Below are 20461 nucleotides of genomic sequence, written 5' to 3'. Positions count from 1 at the left end.
AGGAGTGGAGGCAGGTTATGTTATGGAAATGGAAGTATGCAGTCTTTGTTTCGGAGAGGATGTGAGATCACAATCTCAGCTCAGGGTTGAATAGAGTGCCGAGATTGCCCAGATTATGTGCTTAGATCCTGGAGTAGGGGCTTGGACTCCAACACAAGAGAACAACCAACTGAGTCAGACCTGACATGAGAGCTGAGCTTTGCCCCATTCTAAGCTGGGAGCGAGCAGACTGGCGTAGAGGTGGGACCATCGATAAGAGCCCAGCGCTGTCGCAGAATGCCTCATTTCCAGGAGAGAAAAACCATCAGGACCTGGTCCGATCCACAGTAATCCGCCCAATCATGGTAGTCATGATGGTCCTGAACACAGGAACAGGAGGAGGCCATTCAGCCCCTCAAATCTATTCCGTCATTCAATTAGATCCTGACTGATCTGTATCTTAACTCCATTTACCCGCCTTGGTTCCATGGCCCTTAATCCCCTCACCCAACAAAAATCTATCAATTTCAGTTTTGAAATTTCCAATTGACCCCTGGCCTCAACAGCTTTTTGGGGGAGAGAGTTCCAGATTCCCACTCCCCTTTGTGTGAAGAAATGCTTCCTGACATCACCCCTGAACGGCCTGGCTCTAATTTTAAGGTTCTGCCCCCTTGTTCTGGACTCTCCCACCAGAGGAAATAGTTTCTCTCTATCTACCCAATCAAATCCTTTAATCATCTTAAACACCTCGATTAGATCACCCCTTAATCTTCTACACTCGAGGGAATACAATCCTAGTCTCTGCAGCCTGTCCTCGTAATTTAACCCTTGGTTAAAGGAGCCAAAACATTGCTGGAAAGGATGGGATAATAAGGTGACTGAAGGATTTTGTAGCTTATTCAAGGTCTGAGCAGCAGAGGGCCACAGTCTCCGTGAACATCGAGCCAACTGCTTCCTCAGAAGAGAAACACCTCAGGGCTGGTTTCACCGGAAAAGCTCAATTTGCCTTAACTGATAGGAGAAACCACCACTTCCTGTGAGGATAATGGCCACTTCCTGTGGGAAGGGGTGTTGGGAGGAAGAAAGCTGCGAGTGTGACTCGGGTCAGAGATCGAGTGGAAACCTTGGAGTGCAGAGGAAGTGATAAAGTCCGAGAGGAAAACGAGCAACAAGGGAACGAGAGCAGGAAATCAAAACAAGCTCAACATATCCTGCCTGCCCTGCCACACATCTTCAGCCTTGCGATAAGATTGCACCAGTTCACGATTAACTCGTGGGCTTTCTTCCCCTTCCCTCCATCTCTCGCTTACCTTCAATTGAATCTGACTGAATGGAAAAGAAGATGAGATGCTGCCTCATTGTTGCCTGCCGACTAATTTTGTGCCGTTAGCTTAGCTGGTCTTTGCATTTTGACCAGTTCTTCGAACTACGCAATGTGAATATCAACTTGTTTGCTGCCTGATTTTAACAACAACTCTGGACATTTTGAAAACTAAGCAATAATCTAGTCGATGCAAATGTCAGGACATCAAGGAAACAACTCAATAACCCGAATGGGTGGACTGGTCACTGGCCAAACCCTTCTCTCTGTTGTAACTTTCATCTTCTTTACCCAGAGAGTGGTGAGAATGTGGAACTCGCTCCCACAAGGAGTGGTTGAGGCGAATAGCAGAGATTCATTTAAGGGGAAGCTCGATAAACACACGAGGGAGAAAGGAATAGAAGGATATGCTGATAGGGTGAGATGAAGTAGGGAGGGAGGAGGCTCGTGGGGAACATAAACACCGGCACAGACCAGTTGGGCCGAATGGCCTGTTTCTGTGCTGTAATTTTAGGTAGCCTCTGTTTTATCGACAGTCCCATGGTCGGTGCTCCTCGGAACTTGTCTCTAGTCTTCCTCCTTAGCTCCAAAGACGCTGTCCTACACGTTCGTCCTCCCCCCGAATTGAAATTTTCAAGACTGAGATTGATAATTTTTTGTTGGGTAAGGGTATCAAGAGATACGGATCAAAGGTGGGTAGATGGAGTTAAGATACAGATCAGCCATGATCTAATTGAATGGCGGAACAGGCTCGAGGGGCTGAATGGCCTCCTCCTGTTCCTATGTTCCGCTGCACCTTCAATGTGTTGAAATAAAGACTCTTTCCCAAGACTCCAAACTCTGATCCTCCATTCAGGTTCCCTCCCTCCTAGAATCGACAGACACAAGACCAGTTGATAAGTGTTGGAACGTGTGACTGGGCAGAATCCTTATTTCTTCATATAAGAGCAACACATGCCCCAATGACACACTTCAATTCGAGACTCAGGAGAGCACCCCGAGACTTTGCACCCTCCCCACCGTCTCCCTCACCCACACTTGTAAACACAGGCTCCTTTGATGCCGCAGGAGGAACTGGCCAGAGCACTAGTCAGATCTTAAGTCGCTCTCAGCCTGAAATGAAAATTGCATAAAACGTACTTGCTTGACACGGTCTGGGTTTACGTTGGTCTGAGGTTGGAGTATGTTGACTGGCTCAGCCTTGCCAACGTTCTGTGGCATTTCTCTGACCTTTTCCGCAATGAAATCATGGACGGCGTTCAGAGCCTCCACCGTCCCTTGGATCAGGCATACCCGCTCTGTGGTGCCTAGAAAAGGAGAAAAAATAAATACGTGAAACGTAATCAGATGAACAAAGATCGGTGAACTGGCATCAGGTCAGATTCTTAACCTAACCTGACCCCAGCTCATTAAACTCAAGACCAATCCAAAGTATAAGAGAGTCACTAATAAATCCAATAGGGAATTCAGGAGAAACTTCTTTACCCAGAGAGTGGTGAGAATGTGGAACTCACTCCCACAAGGAGTAGTTGAGGTGAATAACATAGATACATTTAAGGGGAAGTTGGATAAACACATGAGGGAGAAAGGAATAGAAGGATATGCTGATAGGGTGAGATGAAATAGGGAGGGAGGAGGCTCGTGTGGAGCATAAACACCAGCATGGACCAGTCGGGCCGAATGGCCTGTTTCTGTGCTGTAAATTCTATGTAAGCCCAGCCCAAAATACTACAGCCAAAGTAAGCACCAGCGAGCTCAATTCCTTTGGACTGAAACCCAAATCTGACCACGATAATGACATAAACCAATGGTATCTGATCAAAGTCGGCCATCATTTGGGTTCAGACTTCTGACAAAACAAACAAACAAATAATTCCAATCTGGGCCCTGCCTGAAACCAGCCACATCTGGGTGGTTTTGACTTCACGTTTAAGGGGACACCTCATGTAAATTGTTCACGCGCGCGCACACACACACACACACACACACACACACACTAGAAAACTATTCCAAGAGTTGACCCCAATAGCTTAGTCGCTAAATGTAGAGCCCAGCTCATGTTGAATTGTATCAGCCAGAAAGGCCCAATTGCAATCACTGGCCTATCCTGATTAGTCAATCTGAATGGGCTCGTGGTAGGTGCAAGAAGAAACCGTCCAGGCTCGTGTATCTGATCACGATCTCGTCTCGTGTGTCAGGTGAAGACACAGGAACAGGAGGAGGCCACTCAGCCCCTCGAGCCTGTTCCGCCATTCAATTCGATCATGACGCATCTGTATCTTAACACCATCAACCCACCTTGGTTCCACAACCCTCACCTAACAAAAATCTTAGCAATCTGAGTTTTGACAGGATTGGGCTCGGTGGTGCTGCTCTCCATAGTTCACTTACTCCCTCATGTTTAGGCTCACGTTATGAAGAATGGCAGCTGGGACCTGTGGGACTCTACCCCCAAAAAGAGGAGTTGGAGAGGTCGCAGGGAGCTGTGCGGTACAGGTGGTGGTTATTACAGCACAAGCCCATCTCAGCGCATGTTCTCACTAACAACGAGGGAGTAGGAGAAACCCAGCTTGTGCCCAGGTGGGACAACTTTTACCCGAGCGTTTAATTGGAAAGTCTCTCCTACCACTGCGATTTCCCAACAAACACGAACGACTCTCCCAGCCCACCACTCAGAAACTCTGCCATCTGCCTTCCTTACAGTGCTAGCCGGGGCTCAGTGGGCAATGCTCTCACCTCAGGCGGTCGTGGGCCCGAGCCCCACTCCAGAAATTTGAGCACATAATCCAGGCTGACGCTCTGAGGGAGTGCCGCACTGTCGGAGGTGCCTTCTTTCGGATGAAATGTTAAACTGAGGCCCCGTTTGCCCCTCTCAGGTGGACATAAAAGATCCCATGGCACTATTCGAAGAAGAGCAGGGGAGTTCTCCCCGGTATTCTGGTCAATATTTATCCCTCAACCTACAACAAAGCTGATTATCTGGTCATGATCACATTGCTGTTTGTGGGATCTTGCTGTACACAAATTGGTTGCCCTGTTTCCTACATTACAACAGTGATGACACTTTAAGAGGGGTTTAATTGGCTGTAAAGCACTTTGGGACGTCCTGAGGTCATGAGAGGTGCAATATGAATGCAGGTCTTTTCTTTTAAGAAACAGAGGAAAATCAGATGCGTCCCTTATGGCCACATCCTTCTCCCCACCTGATTCCCCTCTGGTCCTCGTGCCCAGGTGATTCAATATCTTCAGGTGCAGGAACAGGAAAATCTGCCTTAGAGTTTCTCCCCGAAGGCACTGAACAGAATGATTCTCGGAGACGCTGATAATTTCAAATTAAGGCGGAATTTCTCTCACTGAAGTATCGCAATGCTTTGCTGAGCATCCTAGGATTTCTCCCCCTTCGGCAACTAACGGCAACCAACCAAAAGTTTACTTCATGCTAGAGTCAGCATTCCCCATCCCCATTCCCCCCTCCCCCCTTGTTCCTCAATCCCAGTCCACTTCCTATGGGACACCATCTGTCTTGGAGATCAGCCAAACTGTTAAGAACAAGGGTCTGGGGAGTATTTAGCCCAATCATTATTTTGTAATGCAATCTGAGAGTGTTGTTAAAAACAGAGGAGGAAAAAAATAAATAAATCCACCAAGTTAAAAAGCATTTTAAAGTCTCTGATGAGAAGCAGCACATCTTCCAGAGGAGTCATGGTGCAGTTAGAGAGAGAGAAAGTGAAATAGATTGGGAGAGACAAAGAGAGAGAAAGCTAGAGAGAGGAAGGGAAAGACTGAGACAGAGAGAGGGAGCAATATAAAGAGACAGAGAGGCAGGGAGAGAGATAGAGAGAGAGAGCAAGAGAGAGAGAGAGACAGACAGACACACAGACAGGGAGAGAAAGAGAGAGAGAGAGAAATATAAAGTGAAGGAGACAGAGACAGTGACAGAGGCTGTGAGAGAAAGAGCGAGAGAGCGAGAGAGAGAGAGCGCGTGAGAGAGAGCGCGTGAGAGAGAGAGAGCGCGTGAGAGAGAGAGAGAGAGCGCGTGAGAGAGCGCGAGAGAGAGAGACACACACAGACAGGGAGAAAGAGCAGAGAGTGAGATAGAGATAGACAGAGACAGAGGGACAGTGACACAAAGATAGAGAGAAGAGACCAAGAAAGAGAAACACTTACAGGGGACACAGACAGACAGGGACACAGACAGACAGACAGAGACACAGACAGACAGAGACACAGACAGACAGAGACACAGACAGACGGGGACCTGCACCACTATAATTGCCTGCTAAGAATTATTTAAATTTTGGCCTAATAATTCAGTGACTGGCTGAAGCTCGCCAGAGCCCTGGGGCCTACCCTACATCCTGGGCCCCCAGTGTGGATGGCCAGCCCAGAGTACACTGTAAACCTCTGCTCAATGTTAGGGGACCCCTTTGTAAAGCTACTGGGGCACCTGAAAGGTACCGGTCACTAAGTGGCCATTTAAGGGTCACTACAGGTGGTGGGGGAGAAGAGATTAATTTTGCTGTTGGATGGCCCTCTCCCTAATATAGAACCAACCTTCCTTATTGGCACAGTGTTTTGGGGGGATTTTTGGGAGAATTCCCTGAATTCCCTGTTTTCTTTTTAACTTGAATCACTGACAGTTACAGGTCATGTTGATAGCGGGGTGGGGGAGGAGGGCGATTCTGAGATAACGACTAGCAGCATCAAACAAGGAGTAAAAGGCACAAAAGTGTAAGAAACTATTCCACCCACAGGCCCGCATCGGACTGAACAAAAGGGTCTCTTCCACTATTTTTCCTTCATTCCATTTGAAATAAAAAGGTCCATCTCCTTCATTCAGTCGTAAAAGCTTCTTGTGCTGTCAGCTATTAAAAACGTCAGACAGCCCTCACAGATAATACTGGATTTTCAGTCACGGATTCAGTATTTGTGTGGCCTCCTTTCCGTGTCTCATGAAGAGAGTGTCCCCCAGGCCCAATATGACCAACACTGCTTAACGAGGTTTCAAAAGAAAAGAATATTAACAACCGCCTTTCACTGCTTCCCCTCCATGTTACAAACCCAGGAGCCAAGGAGGTAAAAGCTTTGCCACTGAAAGGGATCTCCCTCAATTACCTGGTGCTTGGGCTAATGCTCCTGGATCAAGCCTGTGGCCTTCTTGGCCATTATAGTTCAGCCACTCACTGGGTCAACCCTCTCAACCATCAGGGGAAGCACATCCATTCAAACTTTTCTTTTTTATTCTCCCACGTTTGAATTATCGGGAATTACTGACCAGGAATTCTGGTCATTTGCACATTCAAGATGGTGGAGGTATTCCAGTTGGCCGTGATCATCACCATGACAATGTCTTATGAGGCCTTTCGCAGCTCTGCCTCCAAGATGGTTGCAACTTTGTGTTGGCATTGAGGCGTGCCATGTTGGCATGCCACCCAGACGTTGGGCAAAATTAGCATCATCTTCTCTCCAGAATCTTTCCTTTCTGCAGCATGCTCTGTGGCCTCGCTCAGACGGTGAAGCCTGCCCTCTCAGATGCATGTAAAAGACCCCTGGGCACTGTTCGAAGAAGAGTAGTGGAAGTTCTGGCCAACATTTATCCCTCAACCAACATCACCAAAACAGATTATTCACTCATTTATCACATTGCTGTTTGTGGGATCTTGCTGTGCGCAAATTGGCTGCCACGTTTCCTACATTACAACAGTGACTACACTTCAAAAGTACTTCATTGGCTGTGAAAGGCTCTATATAAATGCACGTCTTTCTTCATTTCTTTAACCCTTTCCCTCCCTGAAAACATATTTCTCCCCATCTCCCAATTTTCTTCCCTCCTCGTCTGAAGGTGCAGACATGTGTTGGGATAGGGTTCCACGGGCAGTCCCTGTGTTACCACAAGCAAGTGGCCGCTCTTCATATGTCAGCTGAGAGCATGAACATCGGTAGATTATTAAACTGTTGAAAGCAGTGCAGTCAAGCCCAAATCCTGCCCTCACTCGACAAATTATTCTTACTATTTGTTCTCAGGATGTTCTCGCGACACTGGCAAGGCTGGCATTTATTGCCCATCCCTAGTTGCCCCTTGAGAAGGTGGTGGTGAGCCGCCTTCTTGAACCGCTGCAGTCTGTGTGGTGACGGTTCTCCCACAGTGCTGTCAGGTAGGGAATTCCAGAAAGTTGACCCAGCGACGATGAAGGAACGGCCGATATATTTCCAAGTCGGGATGGGATGGGATTTGGAGGGGAACGCGGAGGTGACGATGTCCCCACAACATTGCTGCTCTTGTCCTTCTCGGAGGTTGAAGTGGCAGGGGAGGGAGGTGCTTTTAAAGTAACCCTGCTGAGATGCTGCAGAACATCCTTTAGATCATACATACTGCAGCCACAGTGTGCTGGTAATGGAGAGGGTTGAGGGAGGAGATCAAGACACCACCAGAACGTCCCTCCTCTTCTTCAAATAGCACCACAATATCTTTAATGTCCACCTGAGAGGACCTTGTCTTAACGTCTCATCCGAAAGACAGCGCCTCCGTCAGCGCCGCACGGAACTGTCAGCGCCGCCCTCCGTCAGCGCCGCCCTCCGTCAGCGCCGCACGGAACCGTCAGCGCCGCCCTCCGTCAGCGCCGCCCTCCGTCAGCGCCGCACGGAACTGTCAGCGCCGCACGGAACTGTCAGCGCCGCACGGAACTGTCAGCGCCGCACGGAACCGTCAGCGCCGCCCTCCGTCAGCGCCGCCCTCCGTCAGCGCCGCCCTCCGTCAGCCTGGATTGTGTGATATCCGCAATGGGACTTGAACCCACGACCTTCTGACTCAGAGGCGAGTGGGCCAACAACTGGCAGGAGAGAAGGTGAGGTGAGCAGGGGTGAAGTGGCATCAAGATGGAGTTTTAATAGATTGTAGAAGGAAGGAAGGGAAGGTTGAGAGAAGCAAGAAGTCCCACAGTTTTGAGGTCCTGAGGTTGGAATGAGTTAACTGCTAGAGTTATTAGTAGAATCGAGACTATGAGGGAGTGGATCCTCGAGGGCAAAGTTTATCAATCCCACCTTCCCAGCAATAAATCACACTCACAAGGGTGCAGGATCAGTGAATTTACCCTTCGGTGTTTCGAACATACTTGTCCCCCACTTTGTGGGCCCGACAGACCATGTCAGACGATTGGTTACTGCCCCAAACCAAAATGTTGCCACTTGTGGGGGAGACCAAAACTAGAGGTCATAAATATAAAATAGTCACTAATTAATCAAATAGGGAATTCAGGAGAAACTTCTTTACCCAGAGAGTGGTGAGAATGTGGAACTCGCTCCCACAAGGAGTAGTTGAGGTGAATAGTGTAGATGGATTTAAGGGGAAGCTGGATAAACACATGAGGGAGAAAGGAATAGAAGGATATGCTGATAGGGTGAGATGGAGTAGGGAGGGAGGAGGCTCGTGTGGAGCATAAACACCGGGATAGACCAGTTGGGCCGAATGGCCAGTTTCTGTGCTGTAAATTCTATGTAAGACCACTCTCCAAAGGGCTGGTAGAGGGAACCAGCCAGAATGGACACACCACTGGAGGGAGGAGATTTATCTCCTCGTGGCACTGAGCACAGCTCAGCTTGGGTGGAGTTGGAGGGAGGGTGATGTTAACTTGTGTCTTCCCCTCTCTGCTGCTGCTGCTGTCTTGGTGCTGGTCGACCTTGGAATGACACACTGCCCCTCACCCGCCCACCCTCACCCGCCCACCCCTCACTAATAAATCATCACTCTGCTATTTCAGTGGTTAAGAGTGGGTGCAGTCAGATACTATCCTTGTTCTGTTTTCAATACCAAAGAAAATTTGATTACGTGAAGTATATTTTACACAGACCGGAGAGATCAACTCACCTGTAGTGTGTTACTGAGATCATTGGGATTCTGTACAATGGGAAGGAATGGGAGGGGGTTTGGTCCATACGGATTGTATATAATGGGACAGTCAGTTACAATCCTACATTCTGAATTGTTAATTATATCCATATGATTTATCTCAGTTAGTGTTAATTGGGGACTCTCCTGTATCCATTTATACGAGAGCTCACCTAAAGGGTGCACGGTGGGCAATAGGGATTTCTGAGACTAAAGGCTTGGAAGCAACTGAAGACCAGGCTCTAGTATTCTGTCCTTCACCGCCTGGCGATCCAATTTATTACATGAACGACTCCTGACAGTTTGCCTCGAGTTGCCTGCATTTTCCCTCCTCTTTGACCCTGAGATGAGCTTCTGACCACACATCCGCTCCATCACCAAGACCGCCTACTTCCACCTCCATAACATCGCCCATCTCCGACCCTACCTCATCTGCTGCTGAAACCCTCATCCGTGCCTTTGTTACTTCTAGACTGGACTATTCCAATGCTCTCCTGGCCGGCCTCCCATCTTCCACCCTCCATAAACTTGAGCTCATCCAAAACTCTGCTGCCCGTATCCTAACTCGCACCAAGTCCCGTTCACCCCTCACCCCCTGTGCTCGCTGACCTACATTGGCTCCTGGTCTGGTAACACCTCAATTTTAAAATTCTCATCCTTGTGTTCAAATCCCTCCATGGCCTCGCCCCTCCCTATCTCTGTAACTTCCTCCAGCCCTACAACCCTCCCAGATCTCTGCGCTCCTCCAATTCTGGCCTCTTCTCCATCCCCTGATTCCCATCACTCCACCATTGGCGGCCGTGCCTTCAGCTGCCTCGGCCCTAAGCTCTGGAATTCCCTCCCTAAACCTCTCCGCCTCTCTCTCCTCCTTTAAGACGCTCCTTAAAACCTCCCTCTTTGACCAAGCTTTTGGTCACCTGTCCTAATATCTCCTTATGTGGCTCGGAGTCAAATTTTGTCTGATAATCGCTCCTGTGAAGCGCCTTGGGACGTTTTACTACGTTAAAGGCGCTATATAAATGCAAGTTGCTGTTAATACAAACAAACAGCGTTAATGTCTCTCACACATCTGTGCTGTTCTGCTTACACTTTAAACAATGGAGGCGAGCTCTGTCCCCCAGCGAGAGATCAACAAGGGCGGTTCGAGACTGCTAATAAAAGGAAAGGGTGCGGGAGCTGGGAGAACAAGCTGTTCGAAACGTCTACTTATGCCAAAGCCCCCCACCCACTGTTCTATTCTCTGCTCTTTGATTAAGCTGCTGCGTTGCTGAACTGAGCGTCAGTAGATGGCCTAAGGATGGCAGTGCAGGAATGATCAGCACTGCACAGCAGGAGTGAGGAAACGGCCGCATTCATTTTTAAACCTCGATGATGGCCGGAGACCCACAGGTTGAAAAGCCAGGCTTCAGCTAAGTGTAACTTCCTGATTCGCCTCCTCTTTTCAATCCTTAAGCCTAGAGTTTCCTGATAGGCATTATTTTAAATGCCGAGTTACTGGTCGGATTAAAACAAAGCCATTTGGGAAACACAGGCTTTGGTGTCCTGTGTCACGGGTCTTGGCCCTTCACCTAGGTTCGACTTTGACCCTTCACCTGGCCCACAAAATCATAATTTTCCACTACTCCTTGGGGTCAGAACGTAGAGGGCTGTAACCCTGGTAACAGCTTAGAGCAGCCTTGATTGTTGCCAATAGCAACCGCACCAACCAAGATGGCAACAGGCTGCAAGCTAAGCTAAGCTAATTCTATTTTTGAAATCCTGAGGCTCTGGGCTCCTGCATTCCGACAAACTGTATAAACCCTTAAAAACGGCCTCCACATAAAGTTTAGCTGTTCATTTGTCACAAGTATCATTCAGAAAATGGAAATCCCTCTCCTTCCTCCCCTAAAGTGCCCGACTGTTGCGGGGATTATGGGCTCTACCTCAGCCAAATGACCATTCTTCATGTGTTAGCCCAGAACGGGGGTGTCAACAGGCTCTTCAACTGTGAAGGGCATCACAACCAAGTCCAATGCGGGCCTTACCACCGACGCACATACACCAATCCCAAGAACGCTGAAACATAATGATCAATTTTGCGAATTGACATTCCCGGTGCCATATTGGAAATCCAACCAGCCCTGCAGGATCCCAATATGGGCTCTAGAAACACAACAGCTTTTAGCTGGGAGCCTAGATTCAAACAGATCTACTCTATGCCATGACACTCCAACTGGCACGCTACTTGGCATCTGCTAACTCGATTAGACCACACGCGGAGCACTCTAGACATGCACGGTCTCCATATTATAAAAAGGATTATGGAGGCACTGGAGAAGGTACAAAAAAGATTTACAAGGATGATACCAGACCTGAGAGGTTATAACTATCAGGAAAGGTTAAACAGGCTGGGGCTTTTTTTTATCTACAAAAGAGAAGGCTGAGGGGTGACCTGATAGAGGTGTTTAAGATTATGAAAGGGTTCGATAGGGTAAACGTAGAGAAGATGTTCCAACTTGTGGAGGAGACCAGAACTAGGGGTCTTAAATATGAGATAGTCACTAATAAATCCAATAGGGAATTCAGGAGAAACTTCTTTACCCAGAGAGTGGTGAGAATGTGGAACTCACTCCCACACGGAGTGATTGAGGTGAATAGTGTAGATACATCTAAGGGGAAGCTCGATAAACACATGAGGGAGAAAGGAATAGAAGGATATGCTGATAGGGTGAGATGAAGTAGGGAGGGAGGAGGCTCGTGTGGAGCATAAACACTGGGATAGACCAGTTGGGCCGAATGGCCTGTTTCTGTGCCGTTCATTCTATGTAATTCAGCAGAGACCGGAGGATGAAGCTGGGATCTTCTGGGTCTGCACGACTCATTCACGCAGAGTAACTTTACCATCTGGGCCTGGAGAGCTGTGACACTGAGAATAAAGCTGTAACTTGACACAGGAAAGTGGCAATTGGGAGCAGAGGGGAAAGGCCTCGAGGCCCGTTTTGAAACGACTCAATCCCACTCACTGTCCTTCTCACCAGGAAAGGGGTGTGGGGAGGGTTAATTTCTTTGGTTACTATGTGTGCTGACGCTTGGGTAAAAAATCAGATGGTCCCTGAAAATGTTGGTCTCTGCCCTCCAGGTGGGGGGGGGCATTAGAATTATTGCCCCTTTAAATGTGCTCATAAGGACATGACAAACAGGGCAATTATCCCACACCTCCTCTCTCACCAGGAGTACATCTAGTTGTGTCTTGTACCTATTTATACTCCCACTTCAACGGCCTTCCACAAGTTTATTCTGAATCCCCAACACCATTTTACTTTATCCTTTCCTCAATTTTACCCTCCTCTCCATGACAGACAGAACAATGCAACCACCAGCAAGGATGCTCTGCTGACTGGCACCGCTCATCTTTAATCTTTTCTCATAGTATGATACAGCACAGGAGGAGGCCATTCGGCCCGTCGTGCCTGTGCCGGCTCTTTGAAAGAGCTGTCCAATTAGTCCCACTCCCCCTGCTCTTTCCCCACAGCCCTGCAAATTTCTCCTTTTCAAGTATTTATCCAATTCCCTTTTGAAAGTTATTATTGAATCTGCTTCCATCGCCCTTTCAGGCAGCGCATTCCAGATCAGAACAACTCGCTGTGTAAAAAAAATGTTTCCTCATCTCCTCTGGTTCTTTTGCCAATTATCTTAAATCTGTGTCCTCTGGTTACCGACCCTCCTGCCCTGGAAACAGTTTCTCCTTATTTACTCTATCAAAACCCTTCATGATTTTGAACACCTCAATTAAATCTCCCCTTAACCTTCTCTGCTCCAAGGAGAACAATCCCAGCTTCTCCAGTCTCTCCACATAACTGACGTCCCTCATCCCTGGCACCATTCTGGTAAATCTCCTCTGCACCCTCTCCAATGCCTGGACATCCTTTCTAAAGTGTGGTGCCCAGAATTGGCCACAATACTCCAGCTGAGGCCTGACTCTCTCAGCGTTGTAATCCCTCCCATGGTTGAATAGCCTGTCTTCAGCTCCCCCGCCCTTCTGCTGATGGGAGGACAGGGAACGTGACAGTGCAAACCCACAGCTGTCAATCTGTGCCACCACGATTAAAGTCTCGCTTGCAAAGTAAGCAGCGTTCAGCCGTGTTCTTTTGGTTTGTTGCCTCTAATTTATTTTTTTAATAAGCTTTCATTAAAATATTTTTGAACTTTTGAATATTTGCTTAAGCAAAGCAGGGTGCCAATTGGCATATGACATGTGATGGATCACATACCAGAAAGTGAGAGTGGAATCACAGCCCAGGGACAGTTCACAATCGGGCCGTGGCAAGAAAAGAAACATAGACTTGCATTTCTATAGCACCTTTCACAACCTCAGGACGTCCCAAAGCACTTTACAGCCAATGAAGTACTTTCGAAGTGTACACGGCAGCCAATTTGCGCACAGCAAGATCCCACAAACAGCAAGGTGATAATGACCAGATAATCTGTTTTAGTGATGTTGTTTGAGGGACACCGGGGAGAACTCCCCTGCTCATTTTCACCTCAATCGGCAGCACACTCGCCTCTGAGTCAGCAGGTCATGGGTTCAATCCCCCCTCCAGAGACTTGAGCGTGTAATCCAGGCCGACACTCCCAGTGCATTACTGAGAGATGAGACATTAAACCGAGGCCCCGTCTGCCCTCTCAGGTGGATGTAAAAGATCACATGGCCACTATCTTGAAGAAGAGCAGGGGAGTTCTCCCCGGTGTCCTGGGGCCAATATTTATCCCTCAACCAACATCACTAAAACAGATTATCTGGTCATTTATCTCATTGCTGTTTGTGGGATCTTGCTGTGCGCAAAGTGGCTGCCGTGTTTCCTACATTACAACAGTGACTACACTTCAAAAGGACTTTATTGGCTGTAAAGTGCTTTGGGACATCCTGAGGTTGTGAAAGGCGCTATATAAATGCAAGTCTGTCTTTCTTTAACAGGTGCATATTTTCAATGAGGAGTGGGAATTTTACGCAGCCACATCGATAATAAGAAGCAGTCCGTCCCATCCCACCCCTTGTAATCTATTAAACTAACGGCATGAGGCTGAGGAAATGACATTGTGTAGCTAAGCTTTAAAACCACAGTGTGGTTTGTGGGGAACCATTGCTGGAATGAGGATCTGATTTTAGCACAACCCAAAGAGCACAGCACCAGACAGGTCAACAACAGAGCAGCAGGAGCCTCGGAAAATAAAAGGGGGTTCAAACAGAGTCTTATACAGAGGGGGGGGGGTGTAACAGGGAGAGTGTTATAACTGAGAGTCTTATACTGAGGGGGGGTGTAACAGGGAGAGTGTTATAACTGAGAGTCTTATACTGAGGGGGGGTGTAACAGGGAGAGTGTTATAACTGAGAGTCTTATACTGAGGGGGGGGTAACAGGGGGAGTGTTATAACTGAGAGTCTTATACTGAGGGGGGGGGTGTAACAGGGAGAGTGTTATAACTGAGAGTCTTATACTGAGGGGGGGTGTAACACCTAAGATTTCCCCAAGATGAGCTCCCTCAATGTTCTGTCTCCAACGGGAGCCCCAAATCATGGAAATACATTACATCAAATTTACAGCACAGAAACAGGCCATTCGGCCCAACTGGTCTGTGCTGGTGTTTATGCTCCACTCTCTATCCCTCTCTGGGTAACTATTCCAGATATGATCCCCCACAGCTCACAGTGACAGAAAGATATCTGTCAATTAGCCAATTCCTGGTGGTGCTGGTTGAGGGAAGGATGTTTATTGAAAGAATTCCCGTGTTGCTCTGTATCTCGTTCTGTGGGATCTTTAATATCCAATCGCACCAAGCAAACAGGGCCCGAGTTTAACATCCCATCCACAGGGTGGTACCACGGGGGTGGCGGGGGGCGCACCCCTGTATTAAAATGGTGCAGCACCACTCCTAAAAATGGGGGAGAAGTTTACAGGTAAATTTTTGCCTTCTCCAGATATTCAGCACCAGGTGTCTGCCACCCGCTTAAAGGGGGCAATTCCCGCAGCACCAGGTGTCTGCCACCCGCTTAAAGGGGGCAATTCCCGCAGCACCAGGTGTCTGCCACCCGCTTAAAGGGGGCAATTCCCGCAGCGGCAGGGACTGTACCACCCGCTTAAAGGGGGCAATTCCCGCAGCGGCAGGGACTGTACCACCCGCTTAAAGGGGGCAATTCCCGCAGCACCAGGTGTCTGCCACCCGCTTAAAGGGGGCAATTCCCGAAGCGGCAGGGACTGTACCACCCGCTTAAAGGGGGCAATTCCCGCAGCGGCAGGGACTGTACCACCCGCTTAAAGGGGGCAATTCCCGCAGCGGCAGGGACTGTACCACCTGGTTAAAGGGGGCAATTCCCACAGTGGCAGGGACTGTACCATGTGCAATATGGTAAACCAGTGCCAAAAATAACTCATTTGAAGCAGACTCAAAGACCACTTCATCGCTCCAACACTCTCTGCCCAGCACACAAAAGGTAGAAAAGCATTCAGCAGGCCACATTGCCATGGCGACAACACCCCATTGTCCAGCGAGAGACAAAGGGACTTCAGACAGGAACAGAGAAGGCAGCCATTCCCGTTATTGAACAGGTGGGAGGCTTGAGAACACCCAAAACCAGCAACAATAAGGAGAATTGTCTGGAGAGAGAGAGTTTCAACACAACTCAAAATGGCAGGAGGGCGAGAGGGTCAATCTTGCTCTATTTGTTTTCCTGTCTGCCGCTTTGATTCTCTCGCCTTTCCCCTTTCTACTCTCTTTTTCTCCCCTTTATCACACTCTTTCTTCTGCTCTCTCTCCCATTCTCCCCATCTCTTTGTAACTCTCCCCTTTTCTGTCTCACTTTGTCTTGTGTCGATTTATCGGTGTCCCTCTCTGTGTGCTCCGTGTGTCTCCATCTCCCTTGGTCCACTCTGTGTTGGCGTCTATCCCTTCTCCCTCCCATCTCTGCATTGCCCCTGTTCAAAGCTGTGAATCAGGGGCTCTGATTTTCCTTTAGATACAAAACCCAATGCTTTTATATAACGTATTGTAAACAATTTTACAACACCAACTTATAGTCCAGCAATTTTATTTTAAATTCACAAGCTTTCAGAGGCTTCCTCCTTCCTCAGGTGAATTTATATAACGTGGCAAACACCGCCTCGAGTGTCAGACCATCAGAAGGGCCTTGGGCTACAAGGTCACAGCTGAGTTCAGCAAGCAACTGACAGATACCCACAGTTCAATCATTACTGTCATTATTCCAAATGAATTAGAGAAGCAGTTCCTGGAGACAGCAAAATCACTTAAAGGGGCACGCGGTAAATGCATTGTAATGCAAGATGGCTCCACTGCCTGATGAGGAACAAGATGGTCTTATTGACACAAAGATTAAATTTGGCCCTAATTTTATTTTAAATATTCTTAAGCAGGGTGAGGGTCACTCACGGTAACTGTACAGAGTCACTGTTTATTCAGGGTGAGGGTCACTCACTGTAACTGTACAGAGCCCCTGTTTATTCAGGGTGAGGGTCACTCACCGTGTAACTGTACAGAGTCCCTGTTTATTCAGGGTGAGGGTCACTCACTGTGTAACTGTACAGAGTCCCTGTTTATTCAGGGTGAGGGTCACTCACTGTGTAACTGTACAGAGTCCCTGTTTATTCAGGGTGAGGGTCACTCACTGTGTAACTGTACAGAGTCACTGTTTATTCAGGGTGAGGGTCACTCACTGTAACTGTACAGAGCCCCTGTTTATTCAGGGTGAGGGTCACTCACCGTGTAACTGTACAGAGTCCCTGTTTATTCAGGGTGAGGGTCACTCACTGTGTAACTGTACAGAGTCCCTGTTTATTCAGGGTGAGGGTCACTCACTGTGTAACTGTACAGAGTCCCTGTTTATTCAGGGTGAGGGTCACTCACTGTGTAACTGTACAGAGTCCCTGTTTACTGAGCAGAATAGGGATTGTAACTAACTTCTGCCTTGAATGGAATATGCAGCATGATTTGAGTCAGAATGTTAAAAAATTATCATTTGTTTAATGGGCCCGCCTTCAGCCTTGTTTTCAAATCCATCCATGGCCTCCTGCACCTCTACAACCCTGAGAACTCCGGCCTCTCGCTCATCCTCCACATCTTTCGCTCCACCATTGGCGGCCGTGCCTTCAGCTGCCTCGGCCCTGAGCTCTGGAATTCCCTCCCTGAACCTCTCCCCCTCTCTCTCCTCCTTTAAGGCGTTCATTAAAACCCAGCTCTGACCTGATATCTCCTTATGTGGCTCGGTGTCATCTTTTTTGTCTGATAATCGCTCCTGTGAAGCACCTTGGGACATTTTACTACGTTAATGGCGCTATATAAATGCAAGTAGTTGTTGTTTGTTTGTTGTTATTGACCTGCTGCTCTGAACAGGCGAGAAGGACCAGCGCCCGAAACCAGCGGGGTCCGTCTTTAAATATGCAGATCGGGCACTGATGACATCATTCATGGGCACAGAGGATGGACGGGGAGACGGGTGGGGGGCTGGGAGACGGGACCGCCGGGAGACGGGCGGGGGCCGGCCGGGGGGCCGGGAAGATCAGCACAGGGGAGGGATGGGATAAAAGGCCATGGGGAGAGATTGGGATGGGGGTCACTTGGCACAGACTGGGAAAGGAAACAAGGTGACTAACTTTTACCCAGGTCAAAAATCAGATTAGGCATTTAAAATGGATGTACATAAAAACTGAGATTAACCCCCATTTTGCCCAAGTGTGATTGGCCAGCTTTGTGTGGGCACATATCCAGCCCCGGAAACTGGACTTTCTGGCACTTAAACATTGGAATTAGGTGCCCATCATGACAGTCCAGCTCATACGGTCAACTGAGAAGCAAGAGCATCTGGACAGAGACCAGGAGGACATTCAGGGGCGAGATGGTGAGCTGGGATGCTTGCAGTTAACCCATCTTCCAAATTGCCTCGCCGTCTCTGAGGGAGGAAATCACGTCACCACTTATTCCAGGAGAGTCTTCATCAGGAAAGGGGAGCACGCTGAGGAGGGGAGAATTGAACCAGTGATGGAACACCAGGCTTTATAGACTCCTGTCTTGTCGTTTTGGCTCTCACTCCCTCGGACTCTGTGGAAACCCTTCCACCTGCTCCAGTCTAGTTAATTATTTATCGCAAACTCCAGTGTGAAGCTGGGTTAATGAACCTGACGTAATTGAGCATTCTTTCATAAACAGTCCATTTGTGTTTAACTAAGTTGTCTCCACCTGGGATTCTGCATTCCATCTTTTTTTTTATTCGTTCACGGGATGTGGGCGTCGCTGGCAAGGCCGGCATTTATTGCCCATCCCTAGCGAGATTTTTTACAACTGAGTGGCTTGCTAGGCCATTTCAGAGGGCAATTAAGAATCAACCACATTGCTGTGGGTCTGGAGTCACATATAGGCCAGACCGGGTAAGGGCGGCAGGTTTCCTTCCCTAAAGGACATTAGTGAACCAGATGGGTTTTTACGACAATCCGGTAGTTTCATGGCTATCATTACTGATACTAGTATTTTAATTCCAGATTTTTTATTTAATTAATTGAATTTAAATTTGCCAGCCGCCGTGGCGGGATTTGAACTCGTGACTCTGGATTTTAGTCCAGGCCTCTGGCCCAGTAACATAACCACTCTCCCCTCTCTCTTAAGTCTCACTGGCCTGTACAGCTCAGGTCCAGAGTTAGAATTCTGAGACCCTGCATTCATACTCATGCACATCTGCCCTGACTGAACATGAAACTGCACAGGGGCAAATTCTTCCCCTCCCCCTATAGATACCCCCACCCTCAAAACTACGCCAGTAGCACAAAATGGACTCGCATTCACATCCTTGTGTTCAAATCCTTCTGTGGCCTCGCCCCTCCCTATCTCTGTAACCTCCTCCAGTCCTACAACCCTGAGAATTCTGGCCTCTTGCACATCCCCGATTTCCATCGCTCCACCATTGGCGGCCGTGCCTTCAGCTGCCTGGGCCCTAAGCTCTGGAATTCCCTCCCTAAACCTCTCCACCTCTCTCTCTTCCTTGAAGACGTTCCTTAAAACCTACCTCTTTGACCAAGCTTTTGGTCACCTGTCCTAATCTCTCCTTATGTGGCTCAGTGTCAAATTTTGTTCGATAATTGCTCCTGTGAAGCTCCTTGGGATGTTTTACCAGGTTAAATGCGTTGTATAAATGCAGGTGGTTGTTGCAATGTAGGGCAGGAACTGCGAGGCCCTGTCTCTTCTCTGGAGCCTCGTTGGATGTATGTGTGGGGCACAGAATCAAGGTGACCATCTCCGCGTCTTCATGTCTAGCCAGGCCCCACACCCAGCAGACAGAAGCACCGTCTCTGCCCCGATGGTTGTGCTGGTCTCTCATGGACTATCCAGCTCGACAGTGAGAAAGAACGAATGAACTTGCATTTATATAGCGCCTTTCACAACCTCAGCACATCCCAAAGCACTTTACAGCCAATTAAGTACTTTTGGAGACAGAGAGATGGAAAGAGAGAAAGAGAGAGAGAGAGAAAAAGAAAGAGAGCATGTGGAAGAGAAAGCAAGATATGTGCTTGTGGTATGTTCTCGGGCCAAAGACAAGATCCCACTCTCAATATCTTTATCTCACCCTCCCTCTCCCTCTCTCTCGATTTTATTCGGAGGCTACTCATAGGTTTACACGGCAACCACAGCTGCCTTGTTCCTGGCTCAGTTAGACCTGGCCATCCCGCAGCCAATTTACCAAAATTACGCTCCGAACTGGTATCACACCAGCAGCCTCTCAGACTGAGCTGGTTGGAGATGCTTTTTACTAAGAGAAAATTCTTGGTAAAATGTGAGGGCCATTTGCAGGCTGGCAAGACAGGATTTCATTGGAGCGCTCGGGCAGAACACATTGATTAAAAAAAAATCAAACTAACTGTTCCCCCGAGATTTAATAACGGAAAATAAATCAATAATGGAGGAAAGCTCGTCCGCAGCATGCACCATCGTCACTCTCAAGATCCACAGTCACGCTGGATATCGCAGTGTCAGCTCCTGTACATTGTACAGTACACAGTGGGTAAAAGGGAACGATTCACTCCTGTCTGGGACTGTACGGCCCGTGTGTGTCTCAGCGTCAGCTCCTGTACACGTACCGTCCACCCATCTGTTACTGTACAGACATAGCTGACCTCAGTTGGTTAGTGGCAGCTGGCAGTCCACTGCTACCCAAAGTGATCTTTTTTCATGGGGTGCTGGACATCGAATGCTGGCAGAGAGAGAGGCAGGAACTGAGGAGGAGGAGGGGGCAGGGACCGA

The 20461-nt window shown here is 48.4% G+C and overlaps 1 protein-coding gene across 1 annotated transcript in view; it reads right to left on the bottom strand.

The window, feature by feature from the left end:
* The window catches only part of LOC137305890 (RNA-binding protein Nova-1-like), a 123687-nt gene that overhangs the window by 27074 nt on the left and 76152 nt on the right, over nucleotides 1-20461 (bottom strand). The window contains exon 3 of the mRNA XM_067974827.1: nucleotides 2441-2607. Coding sequence (XP_067830928.1) covers nucleotides 2441-2607 — 167 coding nt within the window. The remainder of the gene's footprint in view (nucleotides 1-2440; nucleotides 2608-20461) is intronic.

This window comes from Heptranchias perlo, chromosome 41 (assembly GCF_035084215.1).
Source record: "Heptranchias perlo isolate sHepPer1 chromosome 41, sHepPer1.hap1, whole genome shotgun sequence".
Classification (NCBI taxonomy): domain Eukaryota; kingdom Metazoa; phylum Chordata; class Chondrichthyes; order Hexanchiformes; family Hexanchidae; genus Heptranchias; species Heptranchias perlo.
The sequence above is the reverse complement of the archived record's forward strand: the minus strand, read 5'-3'. Positions and strand labels throughout refer to the sequence as shown.